This window comes from Ambystoma mexicanum, chromosome 7p, assembly GCF_040938575.1.
Source record: "Ambystoma mexicanum isolate Mex_15411 chromosome 7p, UKY_AmexF1_1, whole genome shotgun sequence".
Classification (NCBI taxonomy): Eukaryota; Metazoa; Chordata; class Amphibia; order Caudata; family Ambystomatidae; genus Ambystoma; species Ambystoma mexicanum.
The window spans coordinates 400,249,511-400,269,409 of record NC_090939.1 but is presented as its reverse complement, the minus strand read 5'-3'; the positions used below and the strand labels follow the sequence as shown (position 1 = coordinate 400,269,409).

At 43.8% G+C, this 19,899-nt stretch overlaps 1 protein-coding gene across 2 annotated transcripts in view; it reads left to right on the top strand.

Moving 5' to 3' along the window:
* The window catches only part of ROBO1 (roundabout guidance receptor 1), a 2,404,538-nt gene that overhangs the window by 2,293,723 nt on the left and 90,916 nt on the right, over positions 1 to 19,899 (top strand). For both annotated transcript variants that reach the window (XM_069636443.1, XM_069636444.1), the window contains 3 exons: positions 4,240 to 4,411; positions 10,419 to 10,616; positions 18,747 to 18,773. In XM_069636443.1, the coding sequence (XP_069492544.1) occupies positions 4,240 to 4,411; positions 10,419 to 10,616; positions 18,747 to 18,773 (397 nt within the window). The remainder of the gene's footprint in view (positions 1 to 4,239; positions 4,412 to 10,418; positions 10,617 to 18,746; positions 18,774 to 19,899) is intronic.

Sequence of the window (19,899 nt, the reverse complement as noted above, 5' to 3'; positions counted from 1 at the left end):
GACATTTAAACAGAGTACAGCTGATGCATTTTAATGGAATCAAAGAGTAATCGTGGTGCCACATAGAAACTGTATATATTTACCATTTTAGATTTTCTTGAGCACATAGTGTGTTATTGTGATTGTGTACATAGCTTGAGCATATTTATATAAAGAACTGTGTCTTCTCTAACATAGTGTGTCGACATTCCTTTGTGGGTGCTTGGGGACTACACTGTACTTACGAACCAGCCTGCATCACCTCCTGAGAGCTTAAGCCTTGATTGCTTGTCCAACATTACCAAATAGAGAATCTTGGCTGGCGTGCTCTGTGCCTCTACTCTGCCATATAGAGAGCAGGAGTACAGATAGCCCCCTCCAGTCTTTACAATGAGACATTAAATACAAGAAATATTATGGTTTGTAAATAAATACCGTAATTTTTCACAGGACAAAAAGTCATAGTGACTTCAAAGTGTTAGTAGCATTTAGTGAAGTGCATAAAGAGGTCTGGGGGTCCCTCTACCGGCATGAACACAGCTCATTGACCTGTTCTTGGGTGGATGGGCCCCGTGAGAGTCTCAACCACGCTTTAGCTCACTGAGCTTTTCACAGAGGAGACAGTTCCATAGGCATATCTGCCTTTGTCCCAGCCGAAGGTAGTCCAGCACATACATGCTAGGCAACTCTCCTCAGAACAAGAGTACCAACAGCAACCCTAGACACGTGTTTAGGCCTAGTCGGGCCACATCAGTGAGGTGGAGCTGTGCCTCTCTGAGCACAGTGAGCAAGGGGTCCACATCTGGATCCCCCTGGTAACTTAGGGTGAGAACCCAAAGTACCCATAAATGTGCATAAGGAGGCCTGGGAGTCCCTCTACCAGCACAAACACAACTCAATGACCTGTTCTTGGGTGGATGGCCCCCGTGAGAGTCTCAACCACGCTTTAGCTCACTTTGCTTTTAGTGAAAGGCTTGGTCAAATCTCTACCCAATAGCATGTTTGCTCCATTGATTTATTGACTTTATTTTTATATTTGTAAAGGCCTAAACCCTGAGGCACCAGGGCACTGTTACGAGACCAGTTACTTGAAGCATAATTTAAAGCAGAATCGAATACAGTGACATGCACATACAGCAGTATTAGTGCAGGTTAGTAGCATATGACCTGGCTATTATGGCATGTGTGGTAGGAAGTCCATTTATGCAAACAGCCAGGTTTTCAAGTCCTTGCGGAAGGACCAGTAGGAATTTCTTAGTTCTGGGGGGAGGGCATTCCAATGGTTGGCAGCAACAGTAGGGAAGCTAACCCCTCCTCCCGTGACTTTTTTCACTTTTTGTAGAGTGAGTCAGTCGGCATAGCGAGATCTGACTGGTCTGATTGAGTTTGCCCTCTTGATTTTCTGGGAGAGGTATTGAGGGGCGGTGTTGCTCAAATATTTGTGTGTGATGGACAGAGTTTTGAAAATAACCCTTTCATGTATGGGGAGCCAATGTGCCTGGCTCCTGGCGGCAGAGATGTGATCTCTTTTTGGAATGTTGAGCGCAGATCGGAGGGCGTTGTTCTGGATTATCTGTAGCATGTTAATGTAATGTTTTGTTTGGAGGTCCCGGCAAAAGGACATTGCAGTATTCCAATTTAGCTCCCGTAGTGGCTCTTTCAATGGTAAGGCAGATCTTTGGTCTCAAAAATGGTCTTGCTGCATTGATAAGTTTGCCTGTGTAAGCTGCAGAAGAGGTGACTGTACTTACTTGTTTGTTGAGGGAGAGGGCGGCATCCAGGTGGACACCCAGGGTCTTTACCATGGCTGAAACAGGGATTTGGCACTTGTCAATCTTAAAGGAGGTATAACGGGGGCTGAGTTTCTTTAGCATGGAAGGAGAGCCTGCCAGGAGGATCTCAGTCTTGCCGTCATTTAGACATGGGTGTTTGGTTGCCATCCAGGTTTGGATTGTAGAATAGATTGTGTTGAGCGTGAGGGTATCTTCATTATAGGGGCCTGTGAGGGGACAGAGTATTTCGGTGTCATCAGCATAGTTGGTATAAAATATGCTGATGTCATCCAGGAGGTCAAAGAGAGGTTTGGTGAATATGTTGTAGTGGGAGGGGGATACACTTGGCGGATGCCACATGGGATGGGAGGAGCATTAGCGGTGTCTGAAAAGACTCTCATGGTACTCCCTTCTAAGAAGGAGGCTATCCAAGAGGTGGCTTCAGGAGAAAGTTGGCTGATGTGGAGAGATGGTGACATAAGGTCTTGTGGTCAACTAAATCAAAGGCAGCTGACAGATCCAGTAGGAGTAGGATGACTGGTTTGCCCACATCTCTGAAGGTGTCAAGTTGGATTTTTAAATCAAGTAGGGCTGATTCAGTGCCCTGGCCTGGTCAGAAGCCTGATTGTCACATTCCTAGAATGTGCTTAGATTCAAGGTAAGCCTGGATCTGGTTGTATGCAGCTCTGTCTACGATCTTAAGGAGGAAGGGTACCGTTGTGATAGGGTTGTAGTTCTTAGGTGCCTCAGGGTCAAGGGGTGGCTTCTTGAGTAGGGAGCGGACCCAGGATTCCTTGAGGCTGAGTGGGACAGAACCTGTGATGAAGGAAGCTTTGATGAGTTTAGTAATGCAGGGGAAGCAGGGTTTCAGAACATTTTTTAATTATGGAAGCTAAGCAGGTGTCTCCTTTGCAGTTTGATAGTTTAAGGTTTTTTTATGATTTTGGCTGTATCTACTTATGAGATTTCCCCTAAAGCAGAAGGCAGGTATGGGGAGTGCTGTGGGAGGGAGAGCTAAGTTGGTAGGGTTGGATTTGGGCCATTCCAACTCAATTTAATTCTGTAGGGTGAGGTTTTTGTCTCGCATGGCCTACTGGATGTTCGTGCACCATGTAACGTCTTTGTTAATGGAGTTGGGAGCTGTGATAGGTGTCTCAAGTTCTCTAAGGATTTTGAATAATTCCTGAGAGTTTGAATAGTTTGTATTTCAATTCTGGAGTGGTAGATTTGAGCTTTAGCTGAGGTAATGGCTTGTTTATATTCTTTAGCAATTTTGCTAAAGACTGTTTTAGGGCGTTCTGATGGGTCTTTTTTTCGAGAGGGCTTCCAGCTGTTGGTTTTGGACTTTCTAGGGAGGAGGGGGGGCTACCTTGTTGACTGCTTTGGGTAGGCTGCTAGCATAAATGTCCGCTAAGAGTTGGGGGTCTGTTAGATCTAAAGATTCTACACTGAGCGTGGTGGGGGAGGGAGATATGGATCATTTGGTGATTTTCCAGGCATTTCAGGCTAGGCTCAGTGGAAGAGACGGCCCGGAGGGAGGGAGTGGTTTTTGGGAAGGGAAGGAGAAACCTATGATGTGGTGGTCTGACCAAGGACAGGGGGTGTTGGAGGTGATTGTGATGTGACTGTTTAGGTCAGCAATCCAATCAAGGGTTCTGCCCTTGTTGTGGGTGGGGGATGAAACATAACGTTTGAACCCCTGGTCCGGAAGGGCATTGGCTGCAGCTTTAACAGCCGTGTCTGTCGGGTCATCAAGGCCTAGGTTGAGGTCACCCAATAGTAAGATTCTTGAGGTGGGCTACAATATGTTTGAGATCTTGTTCGAAGTTGGCTGTGGGTGCTGGTCGTCGATAGAGGATATACATGGTAATGGAATCTATGGGGGTCGGGGGTGACAGCAAGGCATTCGCAATGACCTTCTGCAGAGATTCTAATGGGCCTAATTAGGAGGGAATCCTTGTAAATGAGGGCAACCCCACCACCCCTAGAGTCTGTTCTATCACACCTGAGGATATTACATAAAATACTTTATAAGCCAATTAAACCAAGGCCTTCATGTATCTACTTAGTTACCCAAACAAGAGTTTGCGTGAGTGTGTGTGTGTTTACTTAAAAAGAACATGTGTACAACATATGAAAGGCAGGAGAGGACCTTGAACCTGGGCATAGGGGATTCACTTAATGAATAGAAACCTGAACATGCCGCCCATTTTCATGCTGCGGAAATCTGCTTTGATCTGTTACGTGATTATGTTAAAATATGGAGGCTTTTAAGGAACATATACAGTGCTACAAAATGTCAAAGAGTACACACACAATCATTATTGTATCCCACTGACAACAATAAATGGCTGTAAATGTATTTTGAGTTCTATGTAACCTTTTCTCTGAGGCAATATTTGACCAGGCAGATTTCATCTGATTTCCTCAGATATGATCAGGAGAGACTCTGAGCCCATGTTTCCTTGTTCTTCCATTCTCTCTGTAGATCTGGTGCCTTGGCAATGAGAGCCGATACCACATAAACAAAACTGCGGATGGCTCTTCTTCTTCGGTGATCATTCCATTTCTGGTTCCTGGGATCAGATACAGTGTGGAAGTGGCGGCAAGCACCGGGGCTGGATCTGGAGTGAAAAGTGAGCCTCAGTTCATCCAGTTAGGTGAGTCAGGTGTACACGCTTCAATCTTGAGTCCTAGTGCCTAACGCTCTTCATCCAGACTTTCATAGAAGAAGAAAAGAGGACCTATGGCTGGATCACTGAAACTGCACAGCTGAGAGCGGTATTCACTGCAAACGTTTTCTATGGATTAGGACCATTACGCATCACAACGTTTTTTACCCCCACACTGAATTTTAGGCAGGGCTCATTTAGACCTACCATGCCCCAATTGTGCATGCTGTTCCACAGGTGGTAGTATAAGGTAATAGAAATGTGTTTTCATAGTCCAGCCTGTGTCAATGTTTAAAACGTGTACTCAGTGCCTTCACCACAGAAATGTTTCAGGTCCCCTAATGGTTGCCAGCCTTTTCTTCATTTCCACCATAATTTTTCTTCCTTTTTCTGTGCCATGGTTTCTGTTCCTTCCCTCTCTTTTAGTCTACTTTATGCTCATCCCTTTTCTTTATTCTCTTCTTTTTTTTAGAGAGATTAAAAGAAGGGACATGCTAGATAGATTGAAAGGAAGGCAATGCTGCATCATACTCTGGCACAGGGTCTACGTGTGCAATGCAAGCTCTCTACCACCTGTGACCGAGTGGTGGAGTGATTGGAGGCCTGTGCAGTTGTCATTTCAAACAACCTCTGCATACATGTAAATGTGTAAAATAAGAGGATTAATGTGATCCGGCACATAGTGGGTGACTTATGAAGCTTAAGCACTATGTGATCCCGGAGCTAAAGACCAGTGTTAGAGGGAAATAATCAAAGATGATTGCCAAAGGCAAGGATCTACAGAAAGCCATCTTAAACTGTGGCTATTTCATGAACGCAAACACCTTCAAGACAATACTGGATTTCACAATATTGGTTTCATCTCATTTAAATTTTTTTTTTTTTTTATAGCATTGTAACATTATAGAACCCAGGCTGGCGGGTTGGCCCTGTTGGTAATGGCTCAATGTCTGAAGCGGTGGGCGCTATACAGCAGTGGTGCTGCACTTACCACATGCACAATGTATAATATATTCACCAAGCCCCTTTTCGAGGATCTGGACCTTCTAGGTATCACCTACACTAACTATGCAGATGATACCCAGATTCTCATACCACATACTGGGGATTACGATAAGGATTTGGCCTGGGTAAATAGAATATACCTCATCATCCAGGCATGGATGGCTACCCATGGTCTATGCCTGAATGATGACAAAACTGAACTTATTATTCTAGGTACCAATTATAACATTAACAAACTTGTCTCTAATTACACCACCTATAATATTGACGGCAACTCTATTAAAGTTGCCAAAGATGTAAAAACTCTAGGTTTTTACCTAGATTCCACCCTCACCTTTGCCAAACAAGTTAATTTTATGGCCTCCGCTTCTGCATACACATGCAAGCTGATCAGAGCCGGTAAACCATTCCTCTCAAAGAACAGCTGTATCCTCCTGGCCAGAGCAATAATTTTGTCTAAATTAGACTATTGTAACTCCCTGTACATTGGTGCCAATAAGCACATTGTCAGTAAAATTCAGACCCTCCAGAAAAATGCCCTTAGAGCAGCTTCGGGTATAGTGATGAAATACTGCATCTCCGAGGTAAGGAGACATAATAACTGGCTATCTACAAGTGACAGAATCCAGCTAAAAGCAGCCTCGTTATCATACAAGTGTCTTAACAACGTTGCGCCCTGTTATCTCATAGAGAGATTCAACAGAAAATCTTCTAGTCGGCCCACTAGAACTGCCAATACTGTCTGACCGTACCAAGATTCAAACTAACAAAAGTGGGGGGTAGTAGTTTCCCAGTAAAAGCTGCACAGCTATGGAACTCGCTGCCATGCTCCCTGAGAGCAGACCAATCCTACTTGAACTTCAGACAGAATCTCATCAACTGGCTCAAAGAAAACGACCACTAACACACTAATGCACCAGCTACTCCCTGGTTGCGTTCTAACACTTGCACTGTATATAGCTTTCAGAATGCCCATTTTGTCTTGTATCCTATCTCTAATTATGTAATATGGTATTGTGTATTCCCTCTAATTATTTACCATTGCCATGCCTACATATATTTGTCCATCCTTGTATATTACTGTGTAACCCTAAGCGGAACGATTTTCTTGTATCTTCTGCGCCCTGATACCATTGGGTCTGGCGCGCATTACAAATAAACAAACAAACAAACCACAGAGTTGGATTGCCAGCCTAGGTTGAATTGCCAAAAGCACCTGCTGTTGGATGGTGTGTTTGCTAGTTGTTATTTATTTATTTATTTTTGTGCACCATTTTGTTTTCATTAAATGCATTGTGCATTCTTTGGCACTGCATCAAAGTAAAAGAATTCCAAGCAAAACATGGCCGCACTGGAAGAAGTAATAGCGGGCGCTCTGCACTTCCCTGTTTCGTTTTGCATGGCAGACAATTGTTTATGCAGAGAATATGTGTCTGGTGCTCCACAGTGGCAGAAGTAAGTGGGAATGGGCAAAGTTTGTATTTGCCTGGAAGCCAGCGGGGCTCGTGGGCAGCAAAACTGGTGCAGGAGACATGTGGCTGTGTGCCTGCACTGTGAACCAGTAGCGAGCGAACAGGGCTTGTAAGAATGAATAGCACCTTTGTGCCCTCACCACCGAATGGCTCCTGGGTGACAATGCACAATGCATTCCGTAAAATCAGAGATTTGAAATATTTAAGTGACTCAGAAATGGAGTACTGCTTTAGAACACGTGCACGCTGAAACATTGTTGTGTAATTGTAATGTCTTCGCATTGCTGAGTTGGCTTTTAGAAGCACGTCATTTATTAGATGCATGGCCCTACTGGGTGTCGGTTGTCTGCATTGAGATGGCACCTGCTAACGTCCAGGGCAAAACAGTCCATATTAACGATTAGTAACTGGGTTTGACAATACATAAGAACAGGTATCCACAACAAGCTGCATGTATTCATTCCTTCTTCACCTCTCCATGGGAACCGAACATCTGAGACTCTGATAGTTTGATATTTATATTTATAGAACAGAATAGAAAACAAACTGTTTGTGAAAGGGACATCATAGTTGCTGTCCAAGAAAACACACCCCCCAAAAATGTGCCTTTTATGGAACCCTAACTGTGCCACTGCCATTGTAAAACAACCATACCTCGATCATATTGCCGCCATCTTTGAGCCCCCGCCCCCCAACTTGGCGTGGGTCATGTAAGAAGCCTGTCAATCCCCAAGCAACTGTCTGCAGTTCAGGGCTCTGCTCTATGTTATTTGCGGGCCAGATGCCTCGATGGCTAACATGCAGTCAATATGCAAGTCAAATGCACCAGTGTAAGATAAGACACATATACCCTAGCATGCATCCTCTTGTCTATGTCATATGTTTTTTTTTAGCAGAAAATACTAATTGGGTTCAAGCATGGTGGATATAATGCATAGTCACCTATGGAAAACACGCTCATCATCCATGCCATTGCGATTCTCCTGGACTACACGGTCCTCTAGAGAGAAAACACAGGCTAATCCCGCTCAATCACCCACCTACCTGAGTCTCCTGGGTGTCCCATTCTCTTCATGGGAATAGTTCTGACTGTCTAGACTATGTTGCTTGGCGAACTAGGGAAACCTGATGGAGAGGCTGAGTGCCTATGGATGCATACTAGAGAGTGACAGCTTGCGGAAGGCTTCAAAGTCCAGCAGGTGCATCACGGTAAAGAGGCTTATGTTTAGGGGAGCCTAAATTATAAAATAATGGAACAAGCAGTCTTTGTTAGGTGCTAGGAGAGCTTGAGTTAAGAGAGCCTGGAGTTGTTTTCATCAACTAACAGGTGGGTCACTGGGAGAGGCTAGAGAGACTTATGCTGGGAGAGCCTGATTCCATTCAGTCTCATTCACTGGCTGTTTTTGATTGGACAGTCTTAAAGAGATTAGGTGGGAAGGCTGATGGATTGGTTGTGTAGGTTGTGTAGGGGGAGGAAAAATGGGGTGCTGAGAATTTGTTGGGTGAATGGGCTCATGCAGGGGTTGTTTGTCATGCTCAGCAATTCTCTGCCATTACGAATGCAAGAGTGCAGGAAGGGAGACTGAGGATAGGGCTGTGTGAATGGGGGGTGTTGGGGTGCTGAGTATAAGTAGGGTGGATGAGGCTGGTGAAAGTTCCACAGTGGCAACAGGCCACGTTGGATACTCACAGCCACATAGTTCAAGATGACAGAGCCTCACAGTGGTTAAAATCAAAGTTAAGAGAGTCTCAAAGTGGCAAACATCAAAATGACAGTGGAAAAATAAAAGTTTGGAAGTTCAAAGAAGATAGGTTTTAAGTGACAGAATCTCACAGTGTCAAAAATCAAAGTTAAGGAAGTCAGGATTCAAAATTAGCACTCACAGCAGCTGTAAAGTGAGTGGCAACATTCTAAGTTGCAAAGGGGCAAAACCTGGGGTGTAAAACTCAAAGTGGTAAACTATAACAGTGACAAAATCTTGCAGTGCAACAATGCAAGAGTAGCAGAATATCACAGTGGCAACATTCAAAGTGTTAAGACTTTGCATTGGGAAACCTCAATGTGGCAAATGTAGGTGTGGCAGAATCTCACAGTGACAAAATGCTAAAGTGGCACTGTTTCTCAGTGGCATAATGCAGAAGTGTCAAAAACCTCACAATGGTTAAGTGTGAAAGTTGTAAAATCTCACAGTAGCAAAACTCGAGGGTGGTCAAATGCAGGAGTGGCAGAATTCAAAGTGGCCAAATGCAAAGGTGTCAGAATTGCACAATGATAAATTCAAAGTGTTAAAAACTCTGTTTAGAAACCTCAAAGTGGCAAAATCTCACCGTGGCAAAAAGGCAATGTGGCAAAATCCTTCCAATGACAGAATTTAAAGTGGCAGAGCGCAGGAGTGGAACAATTTAGAATGGTAAAACGTGAACGTGCAAACATCTAACAGTGGTAAACAACGGAGCCTGCATTCCCCTTGGTTGGTGGGAGCTGGAGGGCAGGGCTGGGAATGTTGGCTGTACTTCAGCCAATTAGCATTCTATCTATGTTGACCTGTTCCAGCTGCATACAGGCTGCCCTCTGATCCTGCCTCCAGTCTCCCCCATTCTCCTCCGCCCATTCCCAGTCATCCTCCCTGTGTATCACCACCCACCTAAGGTCTCTGTCTGACATACACCGATGAGCGTTTCTGTTTATCGCTGTGATTTCTTTGTTCCTGGACCTTGGCAAGCCTGCTTCATAAGTTCCTGGGCATTCCTCGATGGGCTGTCCAGATGAATAGAAGGGACATATGTCCAGTCCCCTTCATGTGCTCTAAGGGCTGTTCTGAGTGATCATCACTGACAGGTTACCTGTTCACATTCTGAGCATACTGCATGTGTTGCCTGAACATGCACTGGAACGTTAACGTGACAACTGGCCACTTGGAGGGTGCTAACATCTTGGTTTCATTCATTTGTTGGCAGATCTGTCTATTAATTGCCCTTAAGTCTCCTTAATGATGCTGGTTTTGTTGTGACCCTTTAACCTGGTTGTGGGGCATTAAGAGCCATCAATAACTGGAAGTGTGGGTTGTACAACTGCCTACAGGGAGATTTTAAGCAAAGCTGACACATACTCAGATTGAAAATAAATCATTTGGAAATCTGAATGGGCTGACCTTTTCAGTTACATTGTAATATCTGAATGCATTCTAATATATTCTTGGAGTTTCATTAGCCTATTGTAGTTCAGATGAACAATGATTTGGACAATAAAACGAGCTTTATTATAAGTGAAAGACTATTTAAGATTCTGTGTGAGGATTCAGATTTCCCTCGATCAACCAGATGCCTATTTGCTCATTGAGATTTTCTATTTCATGTACAAATCGTGTTAATCACATAATGTCTCATTGGGAAATGACAATTCATCAAATCCCCAATGTTTCAAGAGACACACGCTCATTGTACAAAGTACGCGTTATGGCAACATTTGAAACACTGTATAATTTCTGGCTGTGGCTGATGGTTTAAATGTCTTTCAGATTCCTTTGGAAACCCTGTGCCACCGGGTGACCAAGTCAGCCTCGCCCAACAAATATCTGATGTGGTGAAGCAGCCCGCCTTCATTGCTGGAATCGGTGCTGCCTGCTGGATTATTCTCATGGTGTTCAGTATCTGGCTGTACCGTCACCGGAAGAAGCGGAATGGTCTCACCAGCACCTATGCAGGAATCAGAAAAGGTGACTTTCTCTTCTATGAACTGCTTACAATAAAATACCAAAATCAGAAAGTTACGCCTTGCACAGCATGAACAGTTCACCTGCTTCACCTCTGCATATGGCATACACGTATGTGCGCGCGCGCACACACACACACACACGCACGTGCGCGCGCTCAAGACCACACCACACAGAAGTATGTGCACTTGAAATTATTCCATTGGCATTGAGCAAATGGCATCTCTTCGAAGAGTGTTTTCATAATAGCGTTGGCTTGTTGCAATGCGCTGTTCCTATAGAACAGCGTGGCAAGCCTAAACAATATTTCTCGCAATTCTTTACAAAAAGAATCACTGGTTTACTAAAGGAGGTCCCAGGCATAGAGGGAAGCAATAACATTTTGCCTTTCTTTCGAACCTATGTTCTTGTCATTTCAGGTTCATATTGAGGCTCGCCATTCCTGTTTCAATAGCCTCAGCTCTAAGTGTGTGTGTTTTTTTTAATACTTTTATATAAAGGCTTGTTACTATGGTTCTGTGTGTGTGTTTTTTTAGAATCCACTTAAATTGCATTGACTCTTTCAAAAGGCCTAGCAGGAAGAAAGCAGAATAGAATGCCAGCGCTAGACGCTGCCCGCTTCAGATGAAGGACGAGGGGTACGCAGAAATGATGCTTTCGTTTTGTTCTCTGATTCTGTTTGCAAAGAAAGGGTTAGGACAATAGTCAGAATGTGATAAAATGGAACACACTGTACATTGCGCCATATGCTGCAGGAATGGAGATGATCGCAAGCCAAGCCGCCACAGGCAGCATTCAACAAACAAGAACATACGTTAGCAGGCACGCCACACAAATTTATTCAGAACGTTGCTACTTAATGGTTAGGTGTACTGGCTATAGCACATTTATTTTCAGTTTGACAGACTTAACATGCACTGCTTTGGTTACACATATGCTCACATTTGCCTGATTGTGATGACAGGAGGTTGACTATGGTGCACACACTAGAGAGGATTTGCTGTTTTGAGCACGTTTTTTAGAACACACATTTTGTATTCTCAATTTTCCTGTCTTGAAATGCACTGCTGGATTGCTTTGAATATACATGGAAAAACCCATGTATTGGCCATCTGCCTGAACCCGCAATGTTTGGATGATAGTAGGTTGAATTTGGTGTGCATACTAATGGTTTGTTGTTTGGGCAATGGGCCTCATTACAAGCCTGACGGTCCGGAAACAACAGGTGGCGGTAAACCCGCCTCCACCATTGTTTCCGGACTGGCAGATTCCGAGTTCTGCTGGCGGGTGGTGTCACTCCCGCCAGGTCTGACCTGGTGGGAGTAATGCCAACCGCCTGCAGGCAGAAATGGAAACACTGGCTCTGTCATAGACGGAACAGGTGTTTCCATTTTCCCCATCCCCATGGAGTCCTAGAGGACTCCATGGTAATGGGGATTTACGGAATTCCGCCTTCGGTTGTAATGCCCTGGTTATTCCGGCTATCACAGAGGCAGTAATTCATTCCAAGTCCGGCAGCAACCTGATGGTTTTTCCGGCTCAGTTACCGCCAGACTTGGAATGCGGCACAATGAGTCCTAAATGTGTCCAGTCAATGCTACTAATGAGAATTATATCAGTAATATGGGGACTATAGTAGAGCCCAGGTACACCTGGTACATGGCTCCTGACACAGTGCTTTCATGAACTAGCTGAAAGGAGAAACAGACAAAAAAGGAGTAAAGCGACTGGTGGAGATGGAATGAGGTGGGTGGGTCGGAAAGAAAATATGGTTAATGTTGAGAAATAGATTTGGAACCTAGACACATATGAATAATCCACACTGTGACCTTGGAAAGAAATGTTACTGGTGTCCATGTTCCTACTAATATCATGATAGAGAGTGAGATAATACCTGGGGTTATTTATCATGTTTGTATGGGATACAATGGTGGTTCATGGATATAAGACACTTCTTGCAGTTCCAGTTCAATTTAGACCAGGTCAGGTAACATGTCCTTTTTACTTCATGTCTATCAATGTGTTGGTCCTCACGCAATTGGTTCCTTACTTGTGCTGTCTCACAAGACTAACCAACCCACTGCCTACCCCATCATAGGTTCCACTTTCTGTTTTTATTGCTATTAGGATAATATTGTTCCACTGGATAAAAGGCATAAAGGTGATGAAACCGGCAGATGCAACCTCTCTGCATGTTTAATGTCTCTGTGAAATTTTGGATAGGAATTCCTGCACAGACCAGGATATGAAGGGGTACATCCATTCTATGTGTTTTCTGGTCCATGCAGGCAATTCACATGTTTCTCTCTGCACATCCAAATCGTGATGCAGGTGGAATGTCATTGATCCCTTTGGATTCTCTCTGCCATTTTGATATCTGAAATGTGAGGCAGCATCTATACGGATCCAGAGTAACAGCAGTTGCCATGTGCACACAGTGATGATCATGGAGGATTATTCTCAGTGAGTGCATATTGCCACGGAAACCCAGGATATGCCTGGGTCCCATAACTTAAATTCACTCTGTGCAGATAATTATGACACCTCAGCGATTGAGAACAGACCTTGGACATGCAATTGGATGCAGAGAGGGTCGACTCTGGTGGATTCTCCAGCCTAATTATAACAGAGCTATAAGAGTGAATGCAGGCTAAACAGGAAGTATACTTGGTGGCGCTCTGCAGTGACATGCTGTTTCCCTTCACACTTGCTTTTAACTAATGTTTTAGGGCCAGGTGAATGCAACGATATGTCATACTTTACAATGTGTGAAAGTTGTAAAGATACCTGTGTTGCAAACAAGCATAAGGGTGTATCCATCTTATTAAGGGAGTTTTGGACAAGTAGTTCCCAAAAAAATGTAATACTGAGTGGTGGAAATCTCATATATTTTCTACATAGCAATTTTTCTTTTTTAAACAGTATACGGGATATGCTGTGAACAAATATGGGATTTGGCACCTACACCAAATGCATTATTTCTCTATATGAACAATGCACTAAGGCACTCAATAGGAAATCACTCTGACTCACAAATGATTTGCCTCATGTGCGTCTGTCAACGTATATGCAAATTGACAGCAATACCTACAATGTGTTAACAGTGTCTCAGAAATTGGTTTGTGTATTCTGTTTCTAGAAACCTTTAGAATTTGCAACATCACATTGATATTTCAGCTGGGAGGCTAGCTTTGCCAATGAAGGGCAGTCTAGCCACATAATGACAATGGTCATGTTTGCTTTATCATTGACCCCCGCCCCCAGTAACAAATGCCATGCCACATTAAGAATATATGGCCAGGCCAGTATCACCAATGTAGGCCAGACTAGCCATGTAATAACAATGATCATGTTTCTTTACCAATGACTCCCAGTAAAATGCTATATAAAGTAAGTATATCCATGTTGGCTGCACCAATGTAGGCCCATACATGCTGCCAGTAGACCTTGCACCTAAAATTAGAGGCCCACTCTCTCTTCACACATGCAGTGCAGGCACACTCACTCATACAGCACATACTCTCATTTACATGCATAAATACAACATTCATCTACTCACTCACCCATGCATTCATCCAATGTTCAGACAACTCCCTGCATGCATGCATGCATGCATACAAGCAAACCTACACACATTCAGACATGGACACAGTCATAGGAATGCTCTTAGACAACAGCCGTTGAATGCATGCAATCATGCAAACTTATTACATGTACACATATTTATTTTACTTGCCCCTGCCCTCAGCACACCGCCACACACAAGCCATGAACAAGCATGGTCGAATGGGCCTCCCATTACGGTGCACGCTGATTGGCAATAATGAGTGTCAGCAGGGCCAAAGTCCCTGTGCCTCTTATTATTGCATTTTGTGGAGCCCAAATTGATCTGCATTGAAAATTTTTAAAAAATATAGTTAAGAAGGGCATGTCCCTGGTCAGAGACAGGCAGCACAATCGTCCATGAAAATAAAGCACTGTGTGGACTATGCTGCATGCTACTGTGCTGTGTGAAATGCACATGTATGTTTAGACTAACATTCTTGTCAATGGCACAGACCCATACTAGGAATTGTAGGGAAATAAATATGTCAGTCAAATGTGAGTTTCATATTCCTATTGGGAGAGCCTCCCCATGGCTAGCATTTTCCCTTAGAGAAGGATCCTAGTGTGTGTCCATAGGTAAAAGGGACCTATCACAGGCTCTGTCCAATCCAAACATGTTGTGACAAATGATGCAGCTTGGAGTTGAGTTTGTTGAGTATTTTGCTCAAACACATAGGAGGATAAGCATGTTTTGAGAAAGCAGGAAAGAAGAGATACATTCTTATCAATTCATATATTTTGATATAGGATAGCTCAGGGCAATGCGTTTGATCCCGATCCTGCACTTAGAAACCACTCACTGGTATTAAGTGCATTATAAAAGAACAATTATAATTAATTCATGTGATTCTCCGTGTCATGCGGAATTCAGGCTTATTTTTCATTTTCAATTAGATAAACCAGTCTAAGATTATGGTTGAAAATATATCTCCCACTTGGCCCACCAATAAATTGTTGTGTGCTGTAAATTTACTGTTAAATTCAGCTTCAGGTACATGTATTGCTAGCATCCTGATGTCAACATGACCTATTGCTGCCATGAACAAGGTCCTTTTTTATGCTGCTTTCATGGAACAGATTGCCCATGCCAAGTCGAATGTTAGGGTTTTTGTGTTTATCTGCTTACTTGAAGTTGCTATTATTACCTGACAATGCATTTACCAATCTCTTAGCAGGATGGGCTGCCAGATAAGCTTACAAAACAACACTATGAAAACCCTGGGTTTGGAAATCATTTTGGCTTATTTTGTTTTGTAATTTGACACAAGCCTTTGTCTCATAGAAATACAGTTGTGTCCATGAAATCATATCAAATCAATGGAAATGGTTATGTGCTTTATTGGCTTCCAGAAGTCTGACCTTGTGTAAAAAGACAGTTTAGGTTAAGCAAAGTTCACAGCTCAGGTTCACAGGTCATAAAATCTACATGAGATATATTGCTATCCATGTAATTCAAATGTATTACTTACTGTGTCTTTTTGTATAATACTTACATGATAACTTGTTCTTTTCATAGATATGCCATATTTCTCCTGTGATTTGCAATTAACATGCAGCGTATTGTTTCCTTGCAGAATACTAAAATACAAGTGTCACAGTTTCTTATATTCCCTTTTCACAGGCCAGCGGAAATGCAGCAGCCCCTTTGCATTAGTCACTTTCATTGTTCAGTTAAATAGTTTGTTTTGCTATGTTTATCAGTAATTACTGATAATTGAGTGTAAAGCCATTGATAATTTACATTGTTTGAAGTTTGAAGTTTATTTTATTTGTAAAGCGCAGCCAGGCCCATGGCAACCGGGCGCATATTCTTAAGCAAGTTACAATATAAACAATATACATACAATAATATACATATACATTATGATATTCTGAAAAATATACAATCAAGAGATATAATACAGTAGCAGAGCTGGTGGGGAAACTTATAGAGTCTGCGTGAAAAGCCAAGATTTGGTGTTATTCTTGAAAGTTAGGAACGAAGACTCAATTCTGATGGGGGTGGGCAGAGTGTTCCAAAGTTTTGAGGCTAGGACAGGGAAACTCACACCGCCCGCTTTTTGGAGTTTAAATTTGGGCATGATTAGACTGTGCGTTTGAGCTGATCCGGTAGGTTGTGAAGTGGTGTGGAGGGTAAGACGAGCAGAGAGATAAGGTGGGGGTTGGTTGTCCAGGCATTTATGGGTCAAGGCTAGAGTTTTCAGGGCAATTCTTTGTTTTACCGGGAGCTAGCATAGATCAGATCTGACATTGGAGATATGAGACGTCTGGGAATATTGAGAGCAGCCCTTATGGCATTGTTTTGAATGGTTTTGAATGGTTTGCAGTTTATTGAGGTTGGACTGGCTAATCGTTAGGTAAAGGGCACTGCAATAGTCAATTTTGGACATAATGAGTGTTCTGGCAAGGGTGATGCAGTTATGTGGGTGTAGAAAGGGTCTGCAGGCGGTGATAAGTTTACATGTGTAGGCCGCTGCCGACCTTACAGCATTTGTTTGTTCAGGGTGAGGGTGGAATCCAGGAAGACACCCAGAGTTTTGGTGTCTTTAGAGACCTTGATGACATTGCCATCAATGTTAAAAGACTTGTAGGCTGAGTCTAGTTTGTTGAGACGTTGAGTTGATCCTAGTAACCTGTCTTGTCATCTTTGAGGCACAGTTCATGTTGAGCCATCCAGGCCTGGATGACTAGATAGACGTTGTTCAAAGATTTAGTGTCGGCTGTGTGGTCACCAGTGATTGGGATGAGTATCTGGGTGTTATCCGCATAGTTCGTGTAGGAGACACCCAGATAATCGAGCACATCAAAAAGGGGTTTGGTGAACACGTTGTAAAGCGTAGGTGACACGCAAACCATGATTTAATTTGACAGTACCTAACATACCAGGCATATAACCTCAACCAACTACTCCAAAACAAACATGATACCTGGGGCCTAATTCACAGAAGCATTTTATAATGACAAAACCCCATTGGAAAATGTTCTGTGAATAAGGGCCCTGGAGTTTCAACTCTGTCCAAACAAATACACCTCTTGCCTAGAGTCCTTCCTCCCAACCACCCTCCAAAAGGAGATAATTTCATGCATACTGCCTCTCACCCACCTCGAAAAGGAACCCTATGATTTTGTATGAAATCTCTTTATTAGCTTCCAAAATAACCCCAAACTCTAGATGGCCAACCTCCCGCCTCCGGACTCCAAAATAAGCACACTACATGGCATCCTGTCTCTTACTTCCAATCTCCAATCAAATCCCATTACTAGGATCCCACCTACCCTCCTCCCTCCAAAACAAGAAACAGGTCTTATCTGCTGCCTCACCCCTTCACCCTTCACAATAATGGCCATACCATGAACTCTCAAAAATACCCACAGTCCTAAATAATCCACATATATGATTCACTGCCCCCTCTCAAAAACAGAGCCAATACAGAGTTCGTTTATGGGTACTTGCCAACTTTGTTATCCTCGTTTGGTGGTTGACAGGGCATTGGCTCAAGCCACCTCTTCTGCATCCTAACCTAGGCAGGAGAGGACAATTGAATGTTTGTGACACTAATAAACATGCAAACATGCGCTTATAAAAAGGCACTACACGCTAGGACTGGCTCCCCGAAATGTCTCTGCCTACTTTGTATGTCATTTCTCTTAAAATGGCACTGCATCTTCCTCTTCGATACATACAAACAAACATGCGATGTCTATGCATTGAACATTTCATAAACAAGGAAGATAGAAACATTAGCCTGTGGATTGGGAAACGAAAGCAACGAAGGAGAGAGAGAGAGAGAGAGAGAGAGAGAGAGAGAGAGAGAGAGAGAGAGAGAGAGAGAGAGAGAGAGAGAGAGAGAGAGAGAGAGAGAGAGAGAGAGAGAGAGAGAGAGAGAGAGAGAGAGAGAGAGAGAGAGAGAGAGAGAGAGAGAGAGAGAGAGAGAGAGAGAGAGAGAGAGAGAGAGAGAGAGAGAGAGAGAGAGAGAGAGAGAGAGAGATTATTATTCACTATGCCACCATGTCTCTCCTGCTAGGATTTAATAGCAAGAACACGCTTTAAGTTGTAATGGGGAAAACTGAAAAAGAGAATCAGGCACAACAGGAAAGCAAATGGACATGCTATCATATTTTAAGCTTGAAACCACGTGTACACCTTTTGTTTGAAGGAATCGTGGACATGCATACTCTTAAGGAAGGACACGTAAAAAAAAAAATGCAATTGCAATGTAATATGTGGATACATCGTAAAGACTGCCTGTGTCACTAGCACTACTGGGGTGATTTGCAGGCTTAGCAACCCGCCTGCTCCTAATGAGTACTTTTGGATGTGGTGATGCTCGAGGGGGTGTCAGTCCGGGCAGCTTGATCGCTTGATCGCAGGTTTGGCGGGATCCGCCTGTCAGTGGCGCGCAGGCGCGCGGCGACTTTCATGCACATCTTTTATGTGAAGCTGTCTGCTTGATTTACACTAATATGATATGTCCTCTTTCTCCTGTCAGTGTAATAACCACTCTGTTTATTTTTATTTTTTTTCAGTCCCGTCTTTTACCTTCACACCATCAGGTATATATTTTATATTGCTCGTCCCGTAATTGTTGGTTTGCCCCTTTTGTGTTAATATGACTTTTTTTTTAACATTGGTACCAGGTTTGTTCCTTAGTTCTCCCGAGGGAGTTATTTTTTTGTTTGTGTAGCCATAGGCGAAGACACCTCCAGCACTGTGTGTGTAGCCATAGGCGAAGACGCCTCCAGCACTTCAAAGGTGAACCACTTCCGGTTTCCGTTGTGTTGCTTGCCAAGACTAACGTAACTGGATCGGAAAATTGACTTTGCTTTTCGCTAGATTGCAATTCACTGCAAGTCGCGAGAAAGAGAAAAGTTTTGAAAGAAATCAGCGGCACCCGGAAAAGGGAGATAAACTCCCCCTTTCTGTCGGGGCGGGTATCTGAGGAGCTCAGTGCGGCTTCACTGGCGGCAGGCCCCCTTCCATGGCATCGCCTTTAGTCAAAGGCTGAGCCGGGCCTCTCGCGGTTTAATCCTGTTATTGTAATCACGGCAGGCCGTTATCGCAGGCTTGCAGGCTAGCAGCTTGGAATTCTTCTAAAGAGCACATTTTGCTGCTTTTGAGACGCATTCCTAGTTAGGACGGACATAGCAATGGAAGCCATAGAGGCATAGGCGTGGAAGTCAAATCCCATAACTCTCCCCAAAGCCCAGTGCAGAGGCAACTCCCCCCCCCCCCCACCCGCACGCTAATCTTCTCACCCAGCCCCCCTCTACACACCTTTCTTGGGGTACTTCCGCTAAGAATCAAGTGCCACGCCAGAGAAGTGCTGATGAAAAACGCCAGGTGCAAGATGCACAGTGTGCCGTCTAGCTGTGCTGCTTCTGGCCTGCGTTGCGCGGGGAGACCGTGTTCCTTGCACTTGTGGTTCTTTGCCGGCGTGCGTCTTCATTCAGGCCCGGGATTCACTCCAGGACATTCCTTGGCTTGCTTGGTCCTTGTCGCCATGGCAGCAGCCTTGATGTTATGCCTTATTAGCACCAAATGTATGCTATTTACATCAAGATGGCCGTGCAGATGTGGTGCTAGGTAACACATCTGCCTATCCTAGCCGCATTGCAGACGGAGGAATCGTGCAACTGCGCTCCGCTCTAATTGGATTTTCCCCAACACTCAGCAAAAATG